Genomic DNA, 17,565 nt, shown 5'->3' on the forward strand with positions numbered 1-17,565 from the left:
ATTTTGATTTCCAGATCCATTCAAATATTTCTCCTAGAATTTATATTTTTTTTATCAACTTTCTTATGCAATCTTCATTTTTTATTTGAGTTGTCAAGAAAAATTGTCTTTCAAAAAAAAAAATCATTCTCCAAGTGGGTAAATTCGTGGGGTGGGTTCTAAGAAGATAATGTGAATATTATAGTGAATTTTCTTCATTATAGTTATTTAAAAAAATTGTTGAATAGTGAAGAAGAAGAAGAAAAGAAAGTATTGAAGGTTGAAATGGTGAACAACGAGGAAGAAGAAAGAGAGGGGGTGGGGGTATACATTTATAAATTAATTAATTGATATAATTAATCTTAAAAAGTGTTTACTAAAAAATAGTAAATAAGTAAAAAAGAACTAAAAATTAATGACGTGGTACCTACATGTTTATGATGTAGTACTTACGTGGCTATGATATGGCGGGTGAGAGTGGTGTTATAGTCTCAGAGTCGAAAAAAATCACTTCAAAAATAATAAGGGGTATTTAAACACCCGTTTAGTTAAAACAATAACTAAATATTAGAGAAAATTTTACTCTGGAAAAAACAAAATAGACATTAGAGAAAACTTTATTAATCTGAATAAAATAAAATAGATACACACACTTTTTAAGTACTCTTGAGAGTTTAGTAATTTTTTTCCGATATTACCCTCAATCAACAAAAAGCCCTAACTTATTCTTCTTGTTTTTCCCTCCCATCGTTCCTTCACCTGCATTTTTCCTCTGCGATTTCAGTAAGTTTTTCTCTCTGCATTTTCTGAATGCGTTTTTATCACCTTCTCGGTTTATCTGTTTTTTTTTTTCCATCCGCTTCTTTAATTTTTATTTGCTTTGGTTTCTGCTCAAATCTTCAAAAAAAATAAAACGAGTGTTTTCAAATGTCGATGATGATTGAATTTTTCGGATGTTGTTGTTTATAGTTGTATTTTTCTGCTTAATTTCTTCGAATAAGTGCTAGTAATTATTATTTTTTATACTATAAAAGAGCTGATTATTCTAAATTGATGCGACAGAGGGGGAGTAGTATTTTTGTGATTTCCTTTGTTGTAAGTTAGAACTTGTAAATGAAGCTGAGTCCATTTACAGTTCATAAATTTACTGTATACATAGTCAGGGATCTTTTGGGTTTTTGATGTAATGTTCTGCACAATCTTTGTGCTTTCCTTTTTGTAATATATGTAGCATTTCAACAAAACAAACTTTCTGTTGTGAGCTGAAGTAGGCTTGTGAAGACCTTAAGGATTCTTTATAACCTCTTTTAGCATTTAAAATCAAGGTTACTACATGACTTGGCAATGTACTTGCTTAGTTGCTTAATACACTTAGTTACACTAGCAATGCTATGTCAATTTTCTGCCGAAAATCTTTTACTATTTGAAGCTGACTTGTAACTCAGTATTCAAGCATGCTTAAATAGCTGCTGGAACTAGCACTCAGTATTCAAGCACTTTAAATAAATGAAATGTAGCAGAAATCTCAATTATTTTATTTGAAGTAACCTCCCCCCAAAATAAAAAAAATAAAAAATTGGTTCTTGAAATAATATGTTTTTGCAATTAATCAAGGTACTGGAAAGCTGGCCCGGACACCATGATTATAATTTTGTTTTGTCCTTTTGCAATCTGGGTAACTGTGTTGTCTTGGTATCGAGGATTGGTATAGCTAACAATGAATTTTGGATAGATGCTTAGTTGATGAATTTATTGATTTTTACTGTTTGGTCATAATGAAGGTGAATGATGGTTTAACCAGATAATTTTTTGGATTTCTTTTGCTATTTTCTCTTGCACGATGATAAGAATTTTCATAATCTAATTCTTTGTTATTTGGGTGTCAGAATGGCATCTACGGGACAGCCACAGTCTTCTTTGAAGAGACCTAATCCTGGAGTTAATAGAGACGGAGATAAACTGGTTATCACTCCTTTAGGGGCTGGAAATGAAGTGGGACGGTCCTGTGTTTTCATGACTTTTAAAGGGAAAACAATCATGGTAGGCTACACGCTGCCTACACGCTTTGTCGTTCTTCTTCAAAAAAAAATTCTTGGCCACAAGTTCTGAACTTGGTTAATTACTTTTGATGTTTTTTGGCAGTTTGATTGTGGCATTCATCCGGGTTACTCAGGCATGTCTGCCTTACCCTATTTTGATGAAATTGATCCTTCATCTATTGATGTTCTTCTTGTTACCCAGTAAGTTTTCTGTGCCAGATCTCAGTTATATGATGCTCGTTTTATTGTTTGGAATATTGTATCTCAATTGGACACTGCAGCACAAGTTTTTCTCTTTTCTTTTTCCAAGCATTATTTGATGACTGGCTACCAATTTTCTATTTATTTTTTTCATTTTGATTTCTCTCTTGGTGGGCGATTTTAAATGTTGATATCTTGATGTACTGTTTTAAATGTTGAGTGTTAGATGCATTTCCATAATTTTGGTCCAGATTGGATTAGTTTCTCTATATTAAGACGTTATTTCTCTTATCTCTACTTCTCAACTTGTCTGTGCGAATGTCTGAGGAAGAGAAGACATGTTCAGGTAGTATCTGTCATAGGAATGTGAAACAATACGCTGATTATCCTTTTGATTATTGATCCAAGCAAAACACTAGGCGATTCTTCCCATTTGTTCCTAGCTTTGGTGGACAGAATTACCTGGTATCTTCTGTTGGTGGAACGTGACAGGTATCCCGTGGTACTAGGCTCTCACACCACGGTCATAAATATAAAAAAATAAGTAATAATAGAAGACCAGGAGGAAAGAAGAAATGAGATGTTTGTATGAGGAAATTTGCTTTCACATTTAAAGGTATAAATCCATACGTAAGACTGAGATTTTGAACGAACACAACCCTTCATATAAGAAGTTATCGGTGCGTTTTGCTGCCTTTGTAAGGTTGCATTGTTTCGTTTGCCCTTTTTTTTATAAGGGCAGGGTTTTGTTTTTAAGTTGGGTATTTTTAGGCTTTAAAAGGATATTTCGGTAATTTTACTTTCAAGTTTAGGAGCCATGCTTTTAATACAACATATATGTTTGGATGGGCACAAATTTCTATTGGTTTGAAGTACTTAGTTGACTCGTTTATAAATGGTTCAGACAGGGAACAGATGCTTTAAAGAGTCATTGAAGAGTGATTAAAAGGAATGGCCATAGTTAGAGAAAAAGAATCTTGAATTGCAATTCTTCTAAGTGTTGTCCACCCGTCCAATTGCTAAACATATCTTTATGTTATTGAGTACAAAGTTGTGGGTTTGGTTATTCTTATATTTTTGTTAAGGTTAACATTTATTAGATATGCAACATCACTTTGAATCTGCTGATGAAGCTTTACAAAAAGTGCAAGGCACTGAGCAGACCGGTGATATAATTTGTATCATTTACAGAAGAAAGTCTGCACGAAAAGGCTAACAAAAAAATGGTTCTATTCTTGAGGCTAATTATGTCGTTCCTTTTGCCTTCCAAAATTCTTCTATTCATCTCTTCCCAACAGTCCACCAAATGACAAGAGGAATAGTATTCCGTGGTTTTGACTATTTTAGCAGTTGCTGGATAGAATTAGTGGTTGAATGGTAGGAGTGGGCTGGATCAAGTTTCAGCTTATTATCTATTTAATGTGGTTCTGATTTTGAGCAACTTACTTGTGCACCCGTTAGTTGTCTCTGCAGTGGCCATCGAGTCCCTTGTCATGTGTTATAACTGTTGACCATTCATTGGTTGTTTTTTTTTATCCTTATTTTATTGGTTTCTGTTCCTGTTTATCTTACTTGGCTACTCACTTAAACTTGTTCAAATGCTTTGCAGTTTTCACTTGGATCATGCTGCATCCCTTCCTTATTTTCTCGAAAAGGTTTATTCAGGGGTTCATGGTCTTTTTATTCCGTACATTTAGTACTTATTTGCTGGTTCATATGGGCTCTTTTTATTTTCAGACTACATTTAAAGGGCGTGTTTTCATGACACATGCCACAAAGGCCATATACAAGTTGCTTTTGTCAGATTATGTTAAAGTTAGCAAAGTCTCTGTTGAAGATATGTTGTTTGATGAACATGACATTCTTCGCTCCATGGAAAAAATTGAGGTTTGTTTTCAACATCCCATGCTTGATCTTCAAGCAGTTGTATGATTAGTCATTCAGATTATAGATTCATACTCTTGTGAGGTCTTGGTTTGAAAACAGGTTCTATGCTGAACAAAATATTTTCACTCCATTACTAGTCTGTATTATACATCTGGCCCACATGTAGACCTCTTGGAAGTTCTTCTGTCTAGGATAACATTGTGGATATCTAGCCTTCTATTTATAAGCTTTTTGGAAGAAAAATCCCTTTTCTGTTTAGGGATTTTTTCAAGTCCTGCATCAGGTTTTTTCCCTTGCAATAATGGTGAATAAGGTGTAATTGCTGATGTGTTTATATTGCCCTATTAATGTTTAGAGAAATATAGAAGATGAGAAAGATGTGGTGTTCTGGATATATTTCATAATATTTGCAGACTCCCCTCATGTTTGCACATTGGATATGGCTTTCCGCAACAAAAAAACTTGTAATCAGGACTTTTGGAGGTTGCTTGGTCTAAGAATATGATATATGAGAGTAAATGCTATGGAATTTTTTGCCTTGGGTGAATTATCATATTGTTAGATTTTCTATATTGATAGTAAATTGTAGCATTGTTGAACTAGTGATTTGACAGACAGACGACAGTGAGTTGTTGGCAGAGGTGATTATGATTGAAATTAGATAGAGCCTAGGGGTGGATTATCATATTGTTAGATTTGCTATTTTGATCGTAAATTTTAGCATTATTGAATTAGTGATATGACAGACAGTGAGTTGTTGGCAAGGTGTTTGTGATTAGATATCTTGATTGATCCATCAGATAAGAATGTCTCAACATTGATGGTTCAATTAAATATTCAGAATGACTGTTTAATAACTAAAACCTCTCAGTAATTATCACTTATTTTATTGGTTTGGCTTCTCTATAAAGAGCTTCCCTATGTGTACTTCTTTTCATTTAGGTTAAGCTCATTTAGTGTTAGCAGTATTTAGGGCATTCCAGTCATTTCAACAGAAGAGGTGTTTATCTACACTTTTTTTACCATACACACCATCTGCGTATTTTCAGCTGCAGCACTTCTATCCAAACATGTAATTGGTTATTTGTAATTTCAGCTGCAGCATTAAAAGAAGTGTTTTGCAACACTTTGGTACTAAAGCTACTTAAAATCGGCTAAGCCAAACGGGCTCTAAGTCTAAATTGAACCAATAAAAAATTAATTTGCTTAGTATTTCTTTTCCAGATTAGAACCAATTTGCTAAAGTAATAGATTGTGCTGGCCTGGAGAGTGAGGGGGTGTAGTGGAAGGAAGGGATGGTGGGGTGATAGTGAAACTAATTTGGTGGTGTGGTGGGAGCACGAACCCTAAAAAGAGTTTCCTTGGCCTACTGCCTACAAGCTGGAAAATGAAAGCAACTCAAATATATTATTTCTTCACCCGGATAGTTGAATTCCGACTCTATTATTTGATCTCCTTGGACCATAAGAGGTTGTGCTGCAGAAAATTTAATTCTATTGGACATTTTTGGCTTTCCCTTGTTTGCTTGTCCTGAATGAGTGTTATGTGTAACTTACAATTAAATGGTCTTTAGAGAAGCTATTGAAGTTGGACCGTGCTTTTCATTTAGCTGAAGGAGTCTTAGATCGTGCTTTGAATATGCTATTGGATATAAGAAACATTGATATTCTTACTGAAAACAAGAGGGATGGATCGTGCTTTGAATATGCTTTTATGTACCTCATTGGACATCTGCAACCTTGGAGAAATACATGTTTTTTGAATGTTTGAGAGTATACACGATGATTCACCTGCATCGTTAGCCTTGAACTACTCTTTTCTTGCTCTTTTCTGCTAAATAAAATTCTTCTTCTCCATCCTCAAAAAAGAAAGAAGTTGAACCTTTTTCATTCTTTTGGAATTGTAATTGACCAGTTTGTTGTTGGTGAGCTCATTAGAACTATTGGCTTAGGTGCACCCGGGGCTTTGGTCTAGTGGTAAGAGTATAGCACTTGATGTGAGTTAGGCGCACATCATGGGTTCGAACATTACTGCAGAAAAAAGCCCAGTATTTTAAGTGGAGAAGGATAGAGCGGCAGGCCCATTACCCACCTAGTTCCAAATCGTGCCTCATGTCCTCAGGGAGTTCTCGATTATCACAAATAAAGAAAGAAAAAAAAAGAACTGTTGTCTTAGGTTCTGTGAGTATGCTTACGTAGTTACATGACCTTCTTAGTTGATTTATGAGAGGAGAAAGTCCAGTGTTATCAATGGCGAAAAGCGCAGAAAAGCTCTAAGGTCCGTGGGGGCTTTAAGTGCAAATAAAGCGCGGGCTTTAATGAAAAAAGGCGCAAAGGGAGAAAAAAAATACAAATGTATATGTTTAGTCCAAGACTAATAATTATAAACATGAATGACAAATATATGACCAAAGAAATTAAAAAAAAATTATGATAAAGTGAAATATCAATTGTTTAGTGTCACTTTTTCATAAGAGGCTGGGAAAAGTTTGTCTTAGAACCTTGATGACGACACTGAAACACACATAAAGCGAGACGAAGCGCTCAACACGTTTTGTGCCTCGCTTCAGGCTTAAGTGCGCCTTTGATAACACTGGGAGAAACTACAAAAGGGTGTTTGTGTCATAAACCATGCAGCTATTACTTGAATTGGTGTATTATAACTCCTTACCCATTAGACCTTATTACAGAAACTACCAAGTCATTACTCTCATACTCCCATCATATTAGCTCTGATGTTTATTTTCTTGGAAATTTAAATTTTTTATTCATGGTAATATTGTCTATGTCCTCCCATCAATAACCCTGTGGAATGGTGGTATCTTTGGCATTTTGCCTCCTTTTGTCTTTTAGTAATAGTCAAAGATGATTTTCAGATATTGAGGTAGAAGTGAAGTGCTGTGGAGAATGATTTCGTCTAACAAGATTACAGACCGATAAAAATAGCAGACCTTTCTATTTATTTACCAATGTACTAATGCCACGACCCTAGAAAAGCTGTTGCTCTTGGACTGTAAAAAGCAACGAAAACCAGTTCTAATTTGAAATACATTTTTTTATGCTGGACACATCACGTTATCACCAAATGAGCAGATTAGATTACCTTTTGCTTCTGTTTCTACATAAGCATTACACTAGGGGTGAGGTGCTGGAGGGGAAAAAATAGGACATCCTGGAAAATGGAAATGGAACAACCTCCTCCTTAAGCTCAACTTAAAAAGAATAAAGAAATCATTTGTAGGGAATAGCACCAAATTTTTAATTTTTTCTCCCTTGAGAGGAAAGAGAAGCATATCCTGATTATTAGATGTTTGTCATTCAGTGTTTACATGTTTTAAGTTTTGTTTTTTTTTCTAATTTTATTTTTTGGGAACCATGTTCGGTGTAGGTTCACTTTTGTATACCACTTGTATTCTGGAATTTTCCCCACCATATCAATGAATTATTACTCATCATTTTTTAAATCAGACAACATATTTCATTAGGCTTATTTTGACATGTGAAAACTTCTTTTGTAGGTTATTGACTTCCATCAGACTATGGAAGTAAATGGTATTCGCTTTTGGTGTTATACTGCCGGCCATGTCCTTGGTGCTGCCATGTTTATGGTTGATATTGCTGGTGTTCGAGTTCTCTATACTGGAGACTATTCCCGTGAAGAAGACAGGCATCTCCGCGCAGCTGAGACCCCACAATTTTCTCCAGATGTTTGCATTATAGAATCAACTTATGGTGTTCAACTCCATATGCCCCGTCAGATAAGAGAGAAGCTTTTCACTGATGTTATACATTCAACACTGATGCAAGGGGGTCGGGTGCTGATTCCTGCTTACGCCTTGGGACGTGCACAGGAACTTCTCCTTATTCTGGAGGAATATTGGTCTAACCATCCTGAACTAGCTAACTTCCCCATATATTATGCTTCTCCACTTGCAAGAAGGTGCATGGCTGTCTATCAGACTTACATCAATGCCATGAATGAAAGGATCCGCAATCAATTTGTCAGCTCAAATCCCTTCAATTTCAAACATATATCTTCCCTGAACAGTATTGAAGATTTTATAGACAACAAGCCATGTGTGGTGATGGCAAGTCCAGGTAGTCTTCAAAGTGGTTTGTCGAGGCAACTGTTCGATAAATGGTGCTCTGACAAGAAAAATGCTTGTGTCATACCTGGGTATGTAGTGGAAGGGACCTTGGCGAAGACCATCATCAATGAACCGAAGGAAGTCACTCTCACAAATGGCTTGTCTGCTCCACTTAATATGCAGGTTCATTATATTTCATTCTCAGCTCACGCGGATTATGCTCAGACAAGTACATTCTTGAAAGAACTTATGCCTCCCAACATAATTCTAGTCCACGGAGCATCTAATGAGATGGATAGACTCAAGCAGAAACTTACCTCCCTCTTTGCTGATGGGAATACTAAAATTATCACTCCCAAGAACTGCCAGTCAGTTGAAATGCACTTCAACTCTGAGAAAATGGCAAAAACCATTGGAAAGCTGGCTGAAAAGACCCCTGAAGCGGGCGAAATTGTCAGTGGTTTACTTGTGAAGAAAGGTTTCACTTACCAGATCATGGCACCTGATGATCTCCATGTCTTTTCTCAGCTATCCACTGCAAATGTCACACAGAGAATAACTATCCCCTATTCAGGTGCTTTTGCTGTTATACAACACAGGCTTAAGCAGATCTATGAAAGTGTAGAGTCCTCAACAGATGAGGAATCCGGTGTACCAACTTTGCGGGTGCATGAACGAGTGACGGTGAAGCAGGAGTCAGAGAATCATCTCTCCGTTCATTGGACAGCAGATCCAATTTGTGACATGGTATCTGACTCTGTCGTGGCATTGGTTCTGAATGCCAGCAGGGAGATGCCTAAAGTATCAATTGACTCGGAAACTTCCATTAATGAGGAGGAAGACGCAAAGAAAACTGAGAAAATAGTCCATGCACTCCTGGTTTCTATGTTTGGTAATGTGAAATTTGGGGACGATGGTAAGCTGATAATCAATTTTGATGGGATTTTGGCTCATCTGGACAAACAAACTGGTGACGTTGAATGTGAAAATGAAGCTCTCAAGGAGAGAGTTAAGACTGCATACTGGCGAATCAGAAGTGCTGTGAAACCAATACCGCTTTCTGTATCTTAGCCTCTTGTATGTTTTTTGTAACCGTGTTAAGAGTTTTATGCAAGAAATATATTGTAGTTTGTTTTCAGCTTCATATAGACAGGAAGAAAATTTTATTCTAAATCTTCAAGTCTCATCAGTAATTCTATCCTTCCTTCAACTTTCTTTGATCTGAAAATTCTCCTGTTTCAAGTTCTGGATGTTGGTGACTTGGTGTTATGCATTTTGTTAGACTTTTGATGGTGCTGGTGAGGTAGTACGTAGCTCGTGAAGTAATCGAGGTGTGTTGCAACTTGCAAACTGACTCGTACACCACTGATATAAATACAATATTTTTTCTCAAAACTCAAGTTCAAATTCACCAACTCAAAGTTAGGTCTCCATATTCTAGCAATTTCTGCCAAGCTCTTACTACTTACAGTTACTGAGGGGAATGATCTTTCTGGTTTAAGACACTAATAAGATACGATCATTTACCATAATATAGAGTTAATAGTTTGTTTGTAAATTTTGCTAGAGTTAACGAAGTCTACAAAGATAACGAATTCGTTTTGAAGAATATGGAGTAATATATAGTTGGCTGAAGGTGATAAGAACTCACCCTCTTTTTACGTAAGACTATCGGAATTTTTACTTTTTTGATGAGGATTTGATTCTTCACCCTGTAATCCTCTTTCCCTATTGCCAACTTATTTTTAGTTTATTTTAATTAAAAAGGAAAAAACTCTGAAAAAATGATTAATCATCGATGTGTGATTTATATCACAAAGGAATGATGGGGAGGTAGAGAATCAGTTTGTTGGGCCGAATATATTATAGGATACTATAGTTAAGTTAACTACATAAAATATATCATCTCCTTTAATTATATGCATCAAGATCAAGTAGAAAATGTATGTAATTGTACAACTTATTGAGGCAAATACATATATCAAAGAAAATAACATATTTTATATGATTAACTTAACTACCAAATAAACGAGTAAAAACACACACTAAAAAAATTCTTGTTTGTATCGATAGAGAATAGTTGAAACACTTTATTAGAAGTTAAGGTACTTACTTAGAATCAAATTTAGTTTGAATATCTAAATGAAATGTCCTAAAGTTTGTGGACTAAAAGTATGTAGTTCACAAACATCAAGGACAAAATTGGTTATTTTAAGTCTTCTAGTTTTCCATTCAGCATTTCCAGCTATCCATGGCATAATTCCATATCCACTAAATAAATTATTTTTTAATAAAAAATAGCAAAAAAAAAATCAGGCCTGGGGATGAATCCCCCTTTCTCCATTGCCAATTTGCTCTGACCAACAAACAGTCATCTCCCAAAAAAGGCAAAATCATCTTCCATTTCATGGAAAATCGGCAAAAAAATTGAAAAAATACCCATAAAAATCCAATCTTGATTCTCAATTCACCGGCCATGCGCCACCGGAAGTCGTCGGAGCTAAAAAGACCAGGATCTGACGCCGACCCACCTCGTTATCGAGGTGTTCGTAAACGGCCATGGGGTCGATTCGCAGCAGAGATTAGAGATCCGATCAAAAAGACTCGAGTTTGGCTGGGTACCTTTGACACCGCTGAAGACGCCGCACGCGCTTACGACGATGCTGCACGCGCTCTCCGTGGACCTAAGGCCAAAACTAATTTCAATATGTTACCTCTAACAGAGGATTCTTATGATGAGGCGAATCAGTTTGAGCTTTTCCCCAATTCGAGACCGGCTTCTAGCAGTATGAGCAGTACGTTGGAATCATCTAGTGGGCCTCTTGGCGGATCGAGTTGTAAGGTGACCCGGATGAAGATTCCTCGCCCGGTTCTTCCTCTGGAGGACTGCCGGAGTGATTGCGATTCGTCGTCGTCTGTGGTGGATGATCGGTGTGATGTTGATCAAACGTCGTCGTTTTTGGCCAAACAACCTCTGCCGTTCGATCTGAATCTGCCGCCTCCGTCGGATAACGATGGAGTTGATGTTGATGATTTGCACGTCACCGCTTTATGCCTCTAATTACCCTTCTGTTACGGTGATGTTTGTTGTTAATTAATTTGATGATGAAGAAAAAAGAAAAAAAAATAGGTTTTTTTAGTTTTCTTTGTCAAATCTTCTTACTTTTTTTTTTCAAATTTTCCTCGGAAAAATGATGTACTCAAATGTCGGATGATGAGAAACAAAATGGGTTTTTAGATTATGTGTAGATTAGTGTAATGAGTCATGATGCGATCTGTATTAAGAAAGATTGTATCTGTATTTGTGTCTGTACCACAAAAAACATTGGATCTGATCTTGAGTTACTGTCATCTCTTGATCTAGTTTCCCTTGCATTTTTATGTTTTTTTATTTTACCCTTTTGTATATAGGAAGTTGGAATTTATAATAAGAACTTATACTTGCTCAGCTCCGTCTAGTCATTTTATGAGTTCTTATGTATTACCCTTAGCTCATCGGAGACATGTATTTGTTTGTGTTATGTGTGTGTGTCATCTTTCTGTACAATCGTTAGGACTATTCTTGATGCGTCATGATTCATGACTACTTCAGGATTATGAAGTGTGCACACAGTTATGTCATTAACATCAGTTAAACAGATGAATTAGTTGTTGACACTCAAGGAATATTAGCAGCGATGAAAGAATAACACGATCATATGGTATATACTTTGTGTCCTTCATATAAGTAGATTGATCCTTTTAAATCAGCAAGTAGAAATATTGCTGCTTGAGAAAATGCGCCGTGGAGGATGTTAATGAGAAAGCAGACCCAGCCCTCAACCCAACATTTGAAAGAAAAATAATTGTGGTAGAGAGGAAGGTCTCTGTGAAAGATAATAATTGGACCAGCTCTGCAGTCTCCCTTTGTCACCTCATCATATGTTATCTTGTGATGCACCACTCAACTGCCCAGCAACAGAACGATTCAAATTCTTGTTAAATGAGTTGTGAAGACTGCTCGCTGACATCCCTAGCCTGAATGACTTTCAGCTGGCTATATTCATCATCAAGCTTGGTAAGAGCAAGTGGTCATCCATCTCTAGATGGAATGCTTCATTCGAGTATGGAAATTGCTCCTGAGGTAAGCTGTTAATTTTCAAGTGAAATTTATTTTCATGTGTCCTTTTTTCAAAAAAAAAATGAGCCTTTTAAATGTGTCCTGATAATTTCTGAGATGTCTTTTTTTTTTTCCGCTAAAGTTTAACTGCTTTTGTTCTGTGGTAAGAACTTCCGCGTAAAACCTCTCTGAACTAAAGGAAAATTATTCAAGTGTCCTTTGTAGAATGACTTGATGAAGTTAAAACTCTAATACTTCGAACGAGTATTTCATTTTCAAATTTGAAATTACCTTTTATGAGTTGAACAAGAATTCTTTTTCATTGATTTTGAAGTGCCAGTGGTGGAAGTTACTACCCTCACCTGTTTATGAACTTGTATAATACATTGTGGTGGTTGTTACCTGCGTATGTTATTCCAGAATAATGAAGGCTTACAAATGGTACTTTTGATTAGTAAAATGCTTTTTAACAAGTACAAGTGTACAACTAACAAGTTAAATTGCAAGTATCTGTGGCATAAGTTATTTGGATTGTTTGACGAAACTATTGTTGCTCCATCTTCAATTGGTGAATCTTTTTGGCAGCACAAAAAATGAGAAGATCTTATGTCGAGAGCTTTTGCTGGTGCTTCATTGTATGTTTGATTTGATCACAATAATGATCCCAGCAACCTCAGCCACGATTTGGTGAATCTCATCTCTGCCTTAGGGACCTTTGGCGGTTGCTGTGATTTCTCAAGTATGATGTCAGTATTTGGTGAAACAGTAGTCATCTGAATTTATATTTCTTACTGTCAACCATATGCAAGCTGGGATTGGGCTCCAGCATCTCTTCTGCCTCACTATACCTCCCATGTTGTTCCAACACTTCATCAGGTCTCTTTTGGATTTCGGCATAGCCCACTTAACTCCTGTGACTGCACAGTGAATAAAAAAATGATTGAGGGTATCAGATTCCTTCCCACAAAAAAAACATCTGGAATATAAGTCAGACATGCCTCTGTAGCAACCAACATGTGCTTTGTATGGTATTTTAACCTTACCGATATGTTCCCAAGGCCATATGCATTGATTTCCAGAAGCATTAAAATTGTATAAGCAGAATTAATTGAGAATAGGCCTTTACTAGCTTCCAACTTGATCTCTTTTTTTCTTTTTTTTTAAATCTCCCAATCAACTTTTTGACATTCTACCCTAAAATCAAGCGCTTCCCATTGGAACTTAACCTAAAAGTATCACTTCTAGACTCAAACACCCAAGTATAAGATAGTGATAAGTTGGTAAAAAATCCCAACTTATCTATGGTCCAGGTAATTTTCTGCTGGCCGATATTGTGGAATGTCACATGACTGCTATTGTAACTTAGCTTCCACCCCCGTCCTCTTAAGCTCTTTGCACAAAGATGCTGTAAAACTTCCATACTTGATGTCAGATGATGTAAAATTTTGCATCTTTAAGTATCAACACTCAACTTTACTTTTTGTTTTCTACTTTCTAACTTAGTTTTCTTTTTTCAGTTTTTTGTTTTGTTTCTTGAGATCAGTTTAATAGATATATAGACCGATATACTTGATGCCAACCTATTCTCTTCTAATTTTGACTATAAATAAGATGTACATGTGGAGTATGAAAAAGCGATTGTTGTTTATAAATAACTTCATAATATTTCTTGGTCTTCACAAGAAAAAGTAGAATACTTCTCCAAAAATATCAATTAAGGGAATGATCCTGAAATATAATTATACAGTACCTCTTAGCTCTTTTGTGGTGAACTATTTAGAATTGATTCACAAGAATTTATATATGTTTGTTTCATAAAAAAAGAAGGAACTATATAATTGTTAACCCGTTTTCTTTTCTGGTTCATTACTGATGCTTGTCTTAATTAAACTACTTTCTAGTCAAGTCGCATGAAGAATTGCAAAAATGATCAATCAAGCTACTTGAATGTGGATCACAGGTACTAGTTCCTGTTAAAGTGGTATAAACTTTAAAGTACAAAAGAACATGTCACTTTAACACCTAAAACTGGAAAGCATCACACCTTAGCACATAAATGATGTTGCTATTCAACTAGATGTGATACACTGTTAATAGATTGCCTCATCTTTCCATCTGTTCAAGCCTTGGGGACGTGTATCTGTGTGGGTGGAAGGTAGTAGGTACCCCGTGGAATTAGTCAAGGTACGTGCAAGCTGAAGATATACTTGGCACTCTGATTTTATTATTGCGTGACAACGAGCTTTTTAATAAGTTACAGTTTGCTCGCCAATTACCTTGAGTTATGATGAACTTGAAGGCCATTATTTTGTCCACAATGTGGCAAAGAATCTGTTCTTTTTTTACTCACTTCTCATTTCCTGATAAGCTGTTCTATGCTCCTTAGATCGGCACATCAGCTATATGCTTTCTGCTGAATAATCAAGATTTTATTAAGCTAGTCCAAGTAAGGTGTCTGTACTTACTCATTACGCATGTTTTTGTTTTGTTTTGAAACTGGTAACATGTATATATTTATAGATATATATGAATTAGATCTGCACCATGACAGTGCTATCTACAATTACAAAAACCCAACCATGCTTAGGACTACAGCTTCACAAGGAACCTATCATATCAACTAGTGGTTCAGTCTCCTCTACATAGTTTTCTTTACACCAAAAAGGGAACAAAAGAATACAATTCTTCTTGATTTTCTGCACAGGATTGCTTTTGTCTTCAAAAAATTCTGTAGTTCCTCTCTTTCCAAATTGTCCACCATATACAAGCTGGGACAAGTTCCACGTACTTCTTTTGTCTCACTGCACCGCCAATATAGTTCCAACACTTCAATAATTCACAACTTGTTGCTGGCATAGACCATCTTAGTCCTACCAAGTTCAAAAAAGTTGCCACAATTGTCCAGTTATGGGACAATGTAGAAACAGATGGCTATTGTCTTCTCCGGCTGCACCACACATACAACATCTAGAGCATAGATGAAATCCCCTTCTTCTTAAGTTTTCTTGAGTGAGACATGCTTCTCTTGCTACTAGCCAAGAAAAACATAAGACTTTGTAAGGGGGGCCTAGGTCTTCCAGATGAACTTCCATGGCCACTGGTCAAATTGTGCATTTTGTCTAATCTGGTAGTTGTATGCAGATTTGACAGTGTAGACTCCATCACTACCAGATTTCCAGCACAACCTATCCTCAGATTCTTTGAAGCCCTAGAAAGATTCCAAGGTCTTGAACAAGTCCACGACTCTTTCCAATTCCCAGTCATGTAATAATCTTCTAAAAGTGATATTCCACCCATGTACTCCTTTAGCTGATTCAAGGTTAATATCTGGTAAAGTAGCAATAGTGTAGAAATTAGGGAACAAAACTTTTAAAGGACCGTGCCCAAACCAGTTGTCATGCCAAAAGAGAATTTTCCTCCCGTTGCCAACTTTGAAACTGACATTTCCAGCCAAAAGTGGCCAAAAAGATCTAATGGCTCTCCAAACTCCGACTCCAAAGGGACAATTCACAGAATTTGAGCACCACTGGTCATCTTGGCCATATTTATCATGTATAAATCTCCTCCATAATGCATCAGTCTCCAAGTTATATCTCCATAACCATTTCATCAACAAGCTTTGGTTATGAGCTTTGAGGTCTCTAATGCCAAGTCCTCCATCCTTTTTGCTGGTGATGAGGCATTCCCATTTGACCAAATGAATTGCTTTCTTTTCTTTGTTACCTTGCCAAATGAAATTCCTCCTCAAGGAATCTAATCTTTTCAAAACCTTAGAAGGGATAGGAAACAGAGACATGACATAGGTAGGGAGAGCATCCAATACACTATTGACTAGAATGATCCTGCCGCCTAATGATAAATATTGCCCCTTCAAGTTAGAAAGCCTTTTTTCACACCTTTCTATAACACCGTTCCAGATTTCCAGAGCTTTACTTTTTGCACCCAAAGACAGCCCTAGATACACAGTAGGTAAGGATCCCACCTCACATCCTAGAACTCCTGCTAACATTACACATGCTTCTGCTGCTTCATCTTTCTTTCTATGTATAAAACTTGTTAAAAAAATGGTACAAGGTATGCATCATTCCATAACCTTTGGAGAGATGATGCTGCAGCCTGCAGGACAGAAGACTGCAACACCCCATAAGCAAATACTTTAAAAAAATTCCAACTTGGTGGTGAAAATTCAGTTTTTTTTAGTTTAAATTATATTGAGAAGAATTCAGGTTCATGCTAGAGATTAGGCAGGACACAAGCTTTAAGTAGGTGTAGACATGGTGATGCATTAAAAAAAAAAACTCATAGGTATGTGGCAAAAGGGGTCGATGGGTCAACAAAAGAAGATATAATTACAAGTATGAACTCATTATGAACACAATCTGAAGAATATATAAAGGTAGCTGAACTATACAATTTGTAAGCCTTTCATGTGATATAGCTAGGTTGTTTTCTGTCTAGTGTTTTACTTCATCAAAATGTATTATTTTGACTGGTTATTTTGGTAAATGGATTTACAGCTAAATAAGACAGATTTGAGCCGTCCAATTTAAACTCTATTCTGGATGAAAGAGAAAAGATGTCCTGTTAGTGATCCCTTTGGTAAAGCCTACCTGAGTAGTGTCTTTCTTCGGGTTAAACTTGAAACGAAATGTGTTTGCTTTGAGAAACATGTTTGTATATTTCCAAAGAAATGAACATTTTGGTGCTTCCTTTGACATTGTTTAGATGCATCCTTGAATAATTTTATTCCTGCACTCTTTCTAGGATTGTATAAGAAAATCAGTTGTTGGCTTGTCTTCAGAATATGTATTTCATTAGTGTTTTAGGTGTCGTGTAGACTAGTCACATAAATAGCAAACAATCTAAAGTACTATGCACTATCTGTAGGTTGGAAAGCTTGAAGAAGCTGTATTATATGGCAGGACTTAAATTGAAAACTTCTACAGGTTGTGGGAGACTATGATGACTTGGTCAAGCTACTGGAGGAAATTCTGTCAAACCATTTCGTAGCGGTGTTAACTGATTTGCGTTGTATTAGTATGAGCAGCTATTGAATTCTTTCCTCATTTGGGCATGGGAATTGGACTTGTAATGTAGAAATCGAGGAAGCATGCTGAATGGCAAGGAAAGGAATTGCAAGTTTTGAAGTGGTTTGGCTTTTATCTTTGTTGCGACTTGTAAGAACAAGTCTTTTTGCTTTGTTTTTTTTTTTCCCTTAAAAATTCTTTTAGATAATAGAATTTGTTGATCGAGCAATGTTAAGCATGAACTGG

The 17,565-nt window shown here is 36.2% G+C and overlaps 2 protein-coding genes and 1 long non-coding RNA gene across 3 annotated transcripts; all 3 read left to right on the plus strand.

Annotated features, from left to right (window-relative positions):
* Positions 1-653: 653 nt before the first annotated feature.
* On the plus strand, positions 654-9,413 carry LOC102582676 (cleavage and polyadenylation specificity factor subunit 3-I). Its single transcript, XM_006357915.2, has 6 exons — positions 654-762; positions 1,866-2,019; positions 2,122-2,219; positions 3,829-3,874; positions 3,957-4,106; positions 7,624-9,413. The coding sequence occupies exons 2-6, from the start codon at positions 1,867-1,869 to the stop codon at positions 9,262-9,264; spliced, it is 2,088 nt and encodes a 695-aa protein (XP_006357977.1). The 5' UTR covers positions 654-762; position 1,866; the 3' UTR covers positions 9,265-9,413.
* A 1,039-nt stretch (positions 9,414-10,452) lies between these two features.
* LOC102583010 (ethylene-responsive transcription factor 3-like) lies at positions 10,453-11,645 on the plus strand. The gene has a single exon (XM_006357916.2). The coding sequence runs from the start codon at positions 10,670-10,672 to the stop codon at positions 11,252-11,254; it is 585 nt and encodes a 194-aa protein (XP_006357978.1). The 5' UTR covers positions 10,453-10,669; the 3' UTR covers positions 11,255-11,645.
* Positions 11,646-12,325: 680 nt separating this feature from the next.
* Positions 12,326-17,458, plus strand: LOC107062732 (uncharacterized). The gene is made up of 2 exons (XR_001474806.1): positions 12,326-14,738; positions 17,180-17,458. It is a non-coding gene; the product is annotated as an uncharacterized lncRNA (long non-coding RNA).
* Positions 17,459-17,565: the final 107 nt, after the last annotated feature.

Source organism: Solanum tuberosum, unplaced genomic scaffold, assembly GCF_000226075.1.
Source record: "Solanum tuberosum cultivar DM 1-3 516 R44 unplaced genomic scaffold, SolTub_3.0 scf00262, whole genome shotgun sequence".
NCBI classification, from domain to species: domain Eukaryota; kingdom Viridiplantae; phylum Streptophyta; class Magnoliopsida; order Solanales; family Solanaceae; genus Solanum; species Solanum tuberosum.

Excerpts from the sequence above, each read along its gene's own strand:
- LOC102582676 (XM_006357915.2), top strand. The coding sequence starts at position 1,867 with ATGGCATCTACGGGACAGCCACAGTCTTCTTTGAAGAGACCTAATCCT. Across the intron at positions 3,875-3,956 it reads TTCCTTATTTTCTCGAAAAG|ACTACATTTAAAGGGCGTGT; the intron begins GTTTATTCAGGG and ends TTTTATTTTCAG. Across the intron at positions 4,107-7,623 it reads GCTCCATGGAAAAAATTGAG|GTTATTGACTTCCATCAGAC; the intron begins GTTTGTTTTCAA and ends CTTCTTTTGTAG.
- LOC102583010 (XM_006357916.2), top strand. The coding sequence starts at position 10,670 with ATGCGCCACCGGAAGTCGTCGGAGCTAAAAAGACCAGGATCTGACGCC.